The sequence below is a fragment of the Morone saxatilis genome, unplaced genomic scaffold (assembly GCF_004916995.1).
Source record: "Morone saxatilis isolate NCDOM2014 unplaced genomic scaffold, NCSU_SB_2.0 Contig6, whole genome shotgun sequence".
NCBI lineage: Eukaryota > Metazoa > Chordata > Actinopteri > Moronidae > Morone > Morone saxatilis.
In genome coordinates, this window is record NW_023340206.1 from 364,583 (window position 1) to 375,560 (window position 10,978).

The following is a 10,978-nucleotide window of genomic DNA, read 5'->3' on the forward strand; positions in this document are numbered from 1 at the left end:
TATCTAAAATACCATGTTAGTGGTTAATATAACCATATATATTAGATTGCAATATGCATGGAATAATGGAAATATACATTACTTTACTTTGTTTTAATATCAGCATAATATTCTGCTTGTTAAATATTGGCATAGGCCACGGAAAAACCCATGTCAGTCGACTGCTATTTATGTGTACCCGAAACTTTGTAATACTGGCAGTAATAGTGCAGTGATATGCAGTGAAGTAACTTCTTTATGGACCTGAAAATTTTTACATAATTATACATAATAACAATATTATTACATTAAACTGAATTCACTTATATTTTCACACCAGCTGACTTACAACATCCTGGACAAAGTCTATTTGTAATTGTAATGTTTTGATTGAGTCTGTCCTTGTTGGTCAAATAAACTAAATGTGGAAGTGAAAAATATTTTTTTCAATATACCTAGAGAGAGAGAGAGTACACTTAGCATCATGTACAATCATGTACTTGCAGTACTCCCATGCTTCACGCGTTAAAATATTCAATGTTGTGTTTGTAATATCTTTCATTATTACCTGTACTGTGTCTTCAGGATTTTGTAGGTGAGGCTCCAGTCCACAAGGCAGCTCGGTCAGGTAGCTTGGAGTGTATCCAGGTCCTGTTGATAGCAGGTGCTAAACCCCAGTAAGTATCCTGTAGTCTGACCTCTGTGCAGCAACACAGCAGCTCTGCCATGCTGAGTGTGAAGCACAGCAGCAGCTACACATCTCTTAGTTTACTTAGGTCAAATCCACTCACCAGGTTTGGTAATAATGATCACAGCTTCTGACTCTGTATGTTCTGCATAGTTTAATCAGAAAACTAAAGGTGACATTAAAGATATCCTGAATAAACAACAACCCTGATTTGGACACCAGTCCTACTGTATGCATTCCTTTAAATGGTGACATATTTGCAAACGTTGTAATGTTAGTGTATTTTCTGTTGTCATTACATCTCAGTGCTTTGCTATTTGACATCAGCTGTTTGGGAGGGAACAGGCCACACTGGTTTACTTTGAGCAATATAGTAAGCATTCTTCATCATGATGTAGGTTATTTTACCAAACCATTAAACATGCTGATGGTTGAAGATTCACGTCTAGCTTTTCCATCACTGCCCCAGTTCCACAGTCTCTCTTTGAGCTGAGAGGAGATTTGGGGATTTGGAGCAGTAATGGACACTTGCAAACTAGGGAGAGTCTTTATCTTTAAATACTCTCAGAGATACTAGTCTAGATGTCTCCCTTATCTAATGATATAGAATTTATCCTGAGCCACTTTTATTTTATACTCTGGAACACCCCATTCTATAATTGTGTACTTAAAACAAATCAAAAAGCATTTTTGGGATCATGTCAATTATTTCCTAAACGAATCAATTTGTTCAATCAAGTGGTATTTCCTTGAATTGAAGTGCAGTGATGTGATCTGCCTTAAGGCTCAAACACACTGTGAGATTTTGGGCTGTCCCAGTCAAAAGTTGACAATCATGAGAGAAAAGTTGTGAAATTATTAGTTATCAATCCAAAATGGTCACCCTAGATCTCACTGTTAGATGCAACCAAAAGACAGTCGCCTGCATAAAAATCTTGACTGAGACCAGGATGTCCAAAAAGTCTTAAAACGTCGAAAAAAACAATTTTAATATTTAAAATGTCTTAAATATGATTATGATAGGTCTTAAAAAAATCTAAGATAAAAAAATTATTAGTTATTTAAAGTTAAGGTAACTTGTATAAAGTTGTATGGTCCACTGTCCAGTATGGACGTGACATAGGTCTTAAATTGCGCTCATGACGGTCTTAAAAAATCTTAAATTTAACCTGTTGAAACCTGACTGAGTAGTTTAAATTTTACACCATTTTCTTGTGACATGATTTGCGACCACATTAGCGTTTCCATGTTAGTTTTGTAGAGACCTTTGTCCATAGAGAAACATCTGAACAACATAAAAATCTCTTTACGCTATTTTCATTTGGCAAACAACAAAACTGCTTCACATCCAAACTCTTTAAAGGAGTGTGTCAGACAACTGGATGACCAATCATTATTTCATAGTTGTGACGTTGCCTGACAAAAACAAATTAAATACAGGTCTATGACAACAGCTGTGCTGTGTTAAGATACGTGATCATAGACAAAGTTAGTGTCTTGGTTGCAATTCAATATATTTAGATATATAGAGAGATACTGTAAGCAAGGTGATATATTGCGATTTTAGTGTCTGTTTATCTTTAGCAAAGGCCATTTTAAAATTAGGTTGAACAATCAGTCTGGTCAAAGCTTGTTTTTTGATGCAGTTTGAAAACATGAGAGCAGAACAGATAAATGATGGGAGTTGATGATACGTCTCTCCTTTTATATTTTATCCATAATAGCCTATAGCAAACAGTCTTCACACACTGTGACATGCCTCAAAATAGATATTGTGTACTCTGATGAAGATTTCATTAGAGCAATCTGACACAGGGTGACATGACATGATCCTGTGAGTGTAAATGGGCCTTCATTCTGTCTTTCTTTAAGCTACTGACTCTCATTTCTAGACAAAACTGCACACTGAGAACAGGTGGAATTATCTCAACCCACTGACAGACCTTGTTAAATCTGATACTAAAGGAGTTGACAAGGAGTTTTTTGTAGTGTACGAAAAAATATTATCATCCCACCAACCACCAGGATTTGAAGTGTATAAATATTCCAGATGTTTCATTGGCCATTCTCTTCCAAACCAGCTGATTTAAAGTAGATGTATAAAGTAATGTCATTTGAGTGTGTTGCATTTTCTTAAGTAACTTTGCAGGTAAAATACCCTTATATATGTTATAGAGAGTGAGAATGTTGACATTATGCAAAAGCAGAAAAGCTCATGTGTCTTTATTTACGTGTGACACACAAAGAGTTTCACTTGGAGACAAATATGGAAATGTATTGAATTTATGTAAATTCAAAATAGATCTATGGCATCTATAATTGTATATAAAAAGAGAGAGGGTGAGATCAGTTCTGTTTCTGATGACTTTGTGAATAAGCTATTTATTTTGGAAAGTATTAAAATGAAAAAACAACAGTGGAGTTATCAAAAACACTGAATGTTGCTACTGATAAGTGAAAGGATTTTGGATTTCACTTTGATTTCTCTTGAAAAACGGTTTGTCTTATCTCAATGCTCTGTTTAAGAATGAAATATTGATGCATTTCGGACCTGTTTTTTTTTTTATTGAAATAAAAATGTAATTCGTAAAAGTAAAGTATTAAAGGAGAAATGTGTAATTCCTGGCCACATGCTCCAAAAACAAAGGGGACAGAATTTCACCTCATCCCGCCTTCGATGCAATGACACTATTCAAGATTGTTTACAGTTAGACACATGTAATAAACACTGCAATTTCCCTTAACAATGTATAGCTTTCCAAGCTCTCCATAACTACATCATGATGGTGATTTGTAAAAAGTCTGAATTCAGTCATGTCTGTCCACAAGACTACACGCAAACAATATTTAAAATGCTTGTTTTCTAAACAGAGTTTGGCTCGATCAGGGCTACGTTAATGTAGTTTAAAGTAAAATAACACTGATAGCTGGAATCAAGTAACAGACACGTATTTTCAGCACTTACCAGGTAATACCTGTTTCTACACTATGTTCAAACTCAGCAGTTGTGTTGAAACTGAAAATCGGTGAGGGCCTACTTTTTTCGCTACACAGAAAATTCTGTTGATGTTATTTCCTTTTTAAATGTTTTTAACATTCACACAATTTGGTATTGTACAAATACGGTAACATTCCCTAGGAGACTTTGAGACCAGAACATATTAAGTAGTACTGAACAGCCAAGAGAACATTGTGGTAAAATACCAGGGGCCATATCTTACTCTCTTGAGTCCTCCTAAATGGTGCTGAATTAGAAATTGAATTAAATTTAAATTAAAAATGTTTTGGTGTCATCTGCTTTTTAAAAACAAACAATTTCTATCAGACCTAACTTCAAGAGAAATCAAATGAATTGTTAATATGTGTCAGTAAATAGGCATCATGAGCTTTTCAGCCTCAGGGAGTTTCATAGTCCGCAACAGCCAAACTACTTGTAATTTGTTTGATTGTTTCTAACGTTTTACACTTTGAACTCATTATTTCGATTTGCTTTTGGATCATATGCTATATTATGTTAAAAAAGGATAACCATGAGACAAACACCCTGCCCGTTCTGATGTTTTACAGCTATTGAATTTGAACACGATTTTCTTGAGTAATCCCAGAAAGAGGGAGCAGTCCAAATAGGCACTGCAGAGTCTACCACATGTGCATCAGCGAGCATCTTACAGTTGTTCAAACTGGCGAGGTATTTCCTGCAGTGATTGGTTTCAATGCTAAGAAAGCACTGTTGATGATAGTTATGTCTAGACCTGCATGCTTAGCTTACTACTAACTGTTTTTAGACACTGTCCTAACAAAGTGAGCTTGGTGGATACACCTCAGGAGTCAGTGGAGAAATCACAGGAAGCTCAGTCCCAGCTGGAAGATTATTGTGCTGTAGTGGAGGGAAAGGAGCAGAATGTATGGTCCAGAAGTGAATAAAGTTTAAATGCTTTGACTTAAAACTAAATATTCATGATTGTTGACTGACCTTCATGGTTGTTAATATAGGGTTTCTACACAGGCCTGCACAGTCTGAAAAGTGTTGTATCATCAGTTTCTGCTTCAAGACTCTCACATGTGCTGATGAGTGATGGCACTCTTTGAGACCATCCATTAAAACATTTAAACATACTGTATGGAAAGTGAGAAAATAATCCACCTACTAGCTTTTTCTGAGCTTTCCTTCACATCTCAGTCTTCATCAGCGAGTGGAGCTGGCTCACGTGTTATTTTGTATTGACAGTAGAGCTTAAATGGATTAATTTGAATTTGCATTTTAAAATTATGCAAAATAAACTTAATCTTAAAATCGAGGTTTAAACTATAATGCTGAGATATACAGCTCATGGTTCCCATGCATTCCTGGAAAACCTGCAAATTTAGGGACTAGTTTTCCAGTCATGGAAATTGATTCAAAGGATCAAATGTCCTGAAAATAAAACAAGTCTTAATTCACTCAAGTCACTTACCTGCCCAAAACATGTAGAATCATGTTCCCATAATATCCCATATAAGAAGAAGGGTAAGATAAGTGATAAGATGCTACAAATGATCGATTTTAAAGGGCATTACAGAACAGTCATAAAAACAACATTATATATATATATATATATAGAGAGAGAGAGAGAGAGAGTTTTCAACAGTCCACAGTGCCCAGGAGGTGAACTGGCACCTCTCCAGCAACCAGTCCACACTACATACTGTGGGCCATCCTGGCCTTGAACCGGCCACCCCCCAAAATAGTTCCCAAAATAAGTCCCTACCGGCTGAACTACTGCCTCCTACTGGAGGCTGGCTGTGGGAATAATTAAAAGAGTCCTGCCTGAGGAGCACAGGCATCAGCTAGACCCATAAGGCAGAACTTAATCTATAATGCAGGTAGGAGCAAGGCCATGCAGGACTAAAAAGTAATTAGTAAACATTTAAAATTATTTCAATACTTAACTTGTGGCCACTGTAATGTTGCAAGAAAGGAGGATAGGTCTTGTCTCTTAGTGTGTATTGTGGAGCGTATATCGTGTGATGACATCTGAGCCATTGCCTTAACAACTGAACTAACTATTCACTGTTAAAGACCACCACATGTGGTTGAAAGCTCAGAAAAGCTGGTAATCTGACTTTAAATTGAGATTCTTTCTTTTAACACCAGACAAGTCAAATTTCCATACTTAGTAGAAGATGATGAAGATGATTCTGTTCTTCCTTTTATTTATTTTCTACAGTGAAACAAATTCAGTGGGGGTAATAAAAAAGTTTTGAACAGTGTAGTGTAACAGTCTTGTCTGGCCAACATTAGCTTGTCACAGATGTATCATAGCAGCATGTATGCCAGCTGATAAAATTAGAATTAGAGGCTGACCAGTATATCAGTTTATATCGATTTACATTTATTTGATGTGTAGTTGATGCCCCATCTGGATGCAGTAGGCTTCATGGCCCATACTGCAAATAGTCATCAGGGGGCAATCAAGATGTTTTGACTTCACTTTTAGAGAGCTGTCATGTCGTCCATCTTTATATATGTTGATGGATATTACCTACAGAAAAATTTGGCTGATTGGCTGATACATTGATATCACATTGTTTTAACTTTAAAATATTGATATCGGTATTCTCCCTTGGTCAGTCAAGCTCAGATGCCAAATGTGCCATTAAAAATTGGAAACTTGTGTCAGCCTGCATTAGAATAAAACTTTGTTACTCCTTCTCAGTTTGTCTGGTATGGAGGGAGATTAATCATTTCTAAATTAGATTTTTTCAGGGCCTGGGTAGAAGACATTTAATTTTATGTATTTGAGGTAGAGATAGGATTACCTAACAGGACTGTTCTTTAAACTGCAGATTCATCTAAAATCTATAGTGTTCATGTTTTGTACTACAAAGGATAGATCTGTGGTTAGCTTTGAATCTGTTTTTTGGTCTTCTTAATTTTACCAGCTCACTTGTAAAATTTTATTCATTTAGCAAACTGAATGTGTTGCAGGGGAGATGTTAGAGATGAGACAGCAAGCAGTTTATCTTACTGTGTCCTCTTCTTGTTCAGTTTAAGGAATGCCAGTGGGCAGACAGCAGCAGACCTGGCCCTCGCTCACGGCTTCCATGACTGTTTCTGCCTCATCTCTAAAACCCAGAAGCACCTGCTGCAGCTCAGCGGACTCCATGTGAACGGAGTGCAGAATAGAAACAGTGCCCCGTGTGGTCAGGAGCTGCTCAGCAGAAAGAGGCTGCAGACTGCCATGGACACTGGTCACATGAAGAAAGCCAGGAGAGCTGATAGTAAGACATTTGTCCCAGCTCTTCAATATAAAAATATATATATTTTATTAGTTGAAATGTGTCATTCAAGACACGCAGAGACGGTAGAAACAACAAGAAAATGTAAAACAGCACACATGACATAAACCATGAAGTGCTCTCAACAGTATCAATGCAAAAACAAAAAGAAAACAATGTAATTTTTCTCTTAACCAGAGACCTTTTGTAAATGTCCTTTTATGCCAGATGCGCTTATAACTGTAGGTTTATAAATCCTGCAGTTGGTTCTGAAAGAGCCAAATAGTTTAACTATAACTGAGGATGTTCAGTTGTATGTCAGCACACTTTCTACCAAACACCAGTTTAACCTCACAACTAGGTAAAGGGGATGCCTACGTTATACATTTTATAACATTTTCATAAGCATTAATTACATTAATGAACATTAATTACAAATTACATTTTTATCTGGTCATACAGTATGGAACCCCTGTCTGTTCTGAAATACAGCCATTAAAGGACCAGTTTGTAGGATTTAGAGGATTGAAATGTTGTAATGTAAATGTAAAACAAGCCCCAAGTCAAACAATCACTGCAGTCACTCATCTACACAAAAGGTGTAGAATCATTTTCAAATAGTATCCCATATGAGAAGAAGGGGCCACAGTGATAAGATGTTACAGATGCAGTGGCATTTCACATTTCCAAAGATATTGTATCTTTTGTAGTCAGAAAGTAAATCAGGTCTGGTGTGAAAAAAATCAGGGGGAAAAAAACTTGATCAGGATATCCCTAAATTGGATACAGCTCAACTTCCAAGTGTGTAGGAGAAACTATGGTGAATGGCAGTGAAATTCGCATGAAACACAAAAGGCCCTATCTAGAGCCAGTGTTTGGTTTCTCCATTCTGGGATACTGTAGAAACATGGCTGTTTTAACATGGCGGACTCTGTAGAAGAGGACCCGCTCCCTCTGTAAATAAAAAACGCTCATACTAAGGTAACAAAAACACAACTGTTCTTATTTTAAGGCGATTATACACTAATGAAAACACATCTATGAATATTGTGCTAGATTTCTGCCAAAACATTTAAATATTAAAGTCATACACAATCTCAGAAAACAACTAAATATGCCAATAACAATTTCTCAGAGCCGAGGCAACGGTTTTTAAAAATATTTAAATAGCATTTACTTGGTATTTATTTGATAAAAACCTAATGTAATCAGCTCTAACCACCTGACTAGTTAAACTAAAAAATAGGTATGGACTATGAATTTAGTATGTTATATCCATGAAGTTTTCTTCTTCTGCTGCAGATGTGGTGCAGATGCAAAGCAGTGGAGGTGAGGAGCTGGAGAGCATGAACATGGAGTCTGCACAGGAGCTCAGCTCAGGTGTGACTGAGAGTTTTTTGCTTGTAAAACAGAGATCACAGAGTAGTCCTTAAAAGAGCTGCGTATGAAGAGGTTAACTTTCAAAGTTTGTTTTTAAAAAGCAGATGACACCAAAGCCATCACCAACGGCCACCATCACACACCTTATGCTGACCAGGACGACCTTGAGCCACCCAAAAGCCTCTCCTCAACGTCCCCCCCTCCAGTCGATCAGCAAGCAGCAGCGGCTGCTCAGCACTCGTTACCTGACATGTGTGGTTCACTACATCTGACGGGCAGCCCCAGCAGTTACGTGTCCCACCGGCCGACCTGGTTGGGGCTGATGGGAGCAGACTGCGGGGACTTCCTGCATTACGGACACTACCATGGCTTTGGAGACACGGCAGAGGAACTGAGCGACAGTAGCCGCCTGGACTACAGCAACAGCATCCAGGCTGAGCACAGATACAAGCAGGCTGTGGCCAGCACCATCCACCTGTACCACGGCTCATAAAGACAGAGGGTTAGCCTATTAGGGAAGGATTACTCTGCTATGCTTTCTCTTAACTTGCATTACACAACATTCTGACATTTGAAAAAATAATCATTTGCTGCCAATCCCTGAGTCATTACTACAGATATCCAGGACATATTTAATCTAGTTTGATGATATATTTCTACTTTCATTGGGTAGAGTTAAAATAAATGCAAGGGTTAGGATAAATGCTGTGGGCACAGGGCAGGTAGGATTCTGTAGGTGTTATGTAAATGTTGAGGAGCAAAGGAGAGTGGTGTATAAGCAGAGAAAAATAAAAACAAGAGCAGAGTCATTGACAAAGGAGGGAGCAAAAAGAGAGTATATGGAGGGGAGGAAATGGAAAGGGAAAAAAATCTACTCCAGCTTTTTTTTTTTTTTTAATCTTTTGTGTCTATTGTTTTGTTATTTTCCTTTCCTTTTTTTAATCATCCCCTCTCTCCGTTAGGCTATCTATCTCTATCATTTACCCCCCCACTGAACAGCTCCCCGAAACAATGGGAGAGAGTCTGTTCATGTGGAGAAATATTTTTTTTATTTGTTTCATGTCACACTCAAAAACCTAGTGTTTTGTTTTAGTGAGTATACTTAATTGTGTTCCTTTTTCAGCATGGACATATTTCAGACTCAAAAACTGTTTTTCTGTTCTGAAGTTCTGAGTAACAGCAAACTTTTGTTTCCAGGATTTTGGATTTATATCAATGAAGATTAGATTTGTGACTCATTGGCTCTGGGGTAGTTGAATTCTTCACCTGCACTGCATCTCAATCTAATTGGTCATAAAAAAGTGTTATAAAAGAGTGTTTTCCCTTTGTTTCCAGCTTACATATGACATTCACTTTGTGGCTTGACAGTTTCTATGAGCCTGTTGTTCTTTTCTCAACTTCCTGGGTCAACTTCAAATCTCCATACTGAAGTTGAGCGTAAAGAAACACCCACACATTATTTCTGTATTTACAACATTGATTTGATTTTTCTGTTAATCTGCTGCTGGCTGGTTTGCACTAATAAGGGCTGTCAGGTTGCATTATGTGTTATGCTATTATGTTTTGTGTGTGTGTGGACAGTACTTGAGGTGTGTTTTGGGGGAGGCTGTCCTCTCTGAATGTGGCCTGATCTGCCGTCCTTCAGCAGGGAGGAACAACTGTACCGACACCCAAAAAATGCCTTGTGAGCTTTGATCTACCAAAGGGAATCTGTTCTGGGTTTGTGTTTTTGTTCATTTCATTCATGTTCATTTGTTATATGTTTTAGAGTAGATTAGTGTCTTTATTTAGAGCTGTACTGTAATCTGATATATCACACTGTAGGATGATTGTAACATACAGTGTGCTGAAGACGTGCTGCCTCTTTTTGTAAACACTATGTCAGCTGTGTGGGAATGTGCACTGTATGCCAAGAAGTGACTTACACCAAGCAGACACTGCTGCTTCTGACAGCTGTTTTTATACTTGTTCTGGTTTTTGCCTCTTTTCCTATTAAAACATGTTTTGTACTTTAATAAAAATGGTATAAATTGATGAGTCTTTGAGGTATTTTTATTGTATTGATTCTCAAAAACACTTGATTTTGATTTTAATTAATAGTTTACATGAAAAGATTAATGTCAGTGGTTGTCTTTTATGAACTACTAGAGATTTTAAAAAGAGGCATATATAGGGATAGGAACTAATGGAATTTTATTCATACAAATATTATTGTTAAATCTGCTTATTGGTCAGATTCCTAATACTATTGGGTTATTATTTCTATTATTATTTTAGTGCCAAATGAATCACATTTTTGGAGGCTTTCCCATGCTCGAAAACTCATGAAACACGGCTCACATGTCAGTCATTTTGTATTTTCTAGGGGTCCACTATGAACATTACAAAATGGCCCCCCAGGGGCCCATAAACTGTACCACCCGGGGCCCCTTTCACCTATATGCATAAAAATTGGCACATACGTAGATCTTATCCTGACGTACAAAAAAATCCAGTGGGAGCCATATCTCAAACCCAACAGGAAGTTGTTTGAAGTCAGACTGTCAGATAAACATCCCGGCACTGATAAAGGAATTGATAAGTTCAGGAGGCACATGATTCCGATGGATTGGAAAATGCATGGCAAATCAACTGGTTCTTGATTGCCATCCCAGGATCTAAAAATATATAATA

General features: G+C 37.3%; 1 protein-coding gene across 2 annotated transcripts in view; it reads left to right on the top strand.

Annotated features, from left to right (window-relative positions):
- Positions 1-10,330, top strand: part of ankrd10a (ankyrin repeat domain 10a) — a 13,769-nt gene extending 3,439 nt beyond the window's left edge. The window contains exons 3-6 of one of the 2 annotated variants that reach the window (XM_035677925.1): positions 565-656; positions 6,696-6,928; positions 8,228-8,305; positions 8,407-10,330. In XM_035677925.1, the coding sequence (XP_035533818.1) occupies positions 565-656; positions 6,696-6,928; positions 8,228-8,305; positions 8,407-8,798 (795 nt within the window). In that variant the 3' untranslated portion in view covers positions 8,799-10,330. The remainder of the gene's footprint in view (positions 1-564; positions 657-6,695; positions 6,929-8,227; positions 8,306-8,406) is intronic. The other variant, XM_035677926.1, reaches the window with a different exon arrangement.
- The last annotated feature ends 648 nt before the right edge of the window (positions 10,331-10,978 follow it).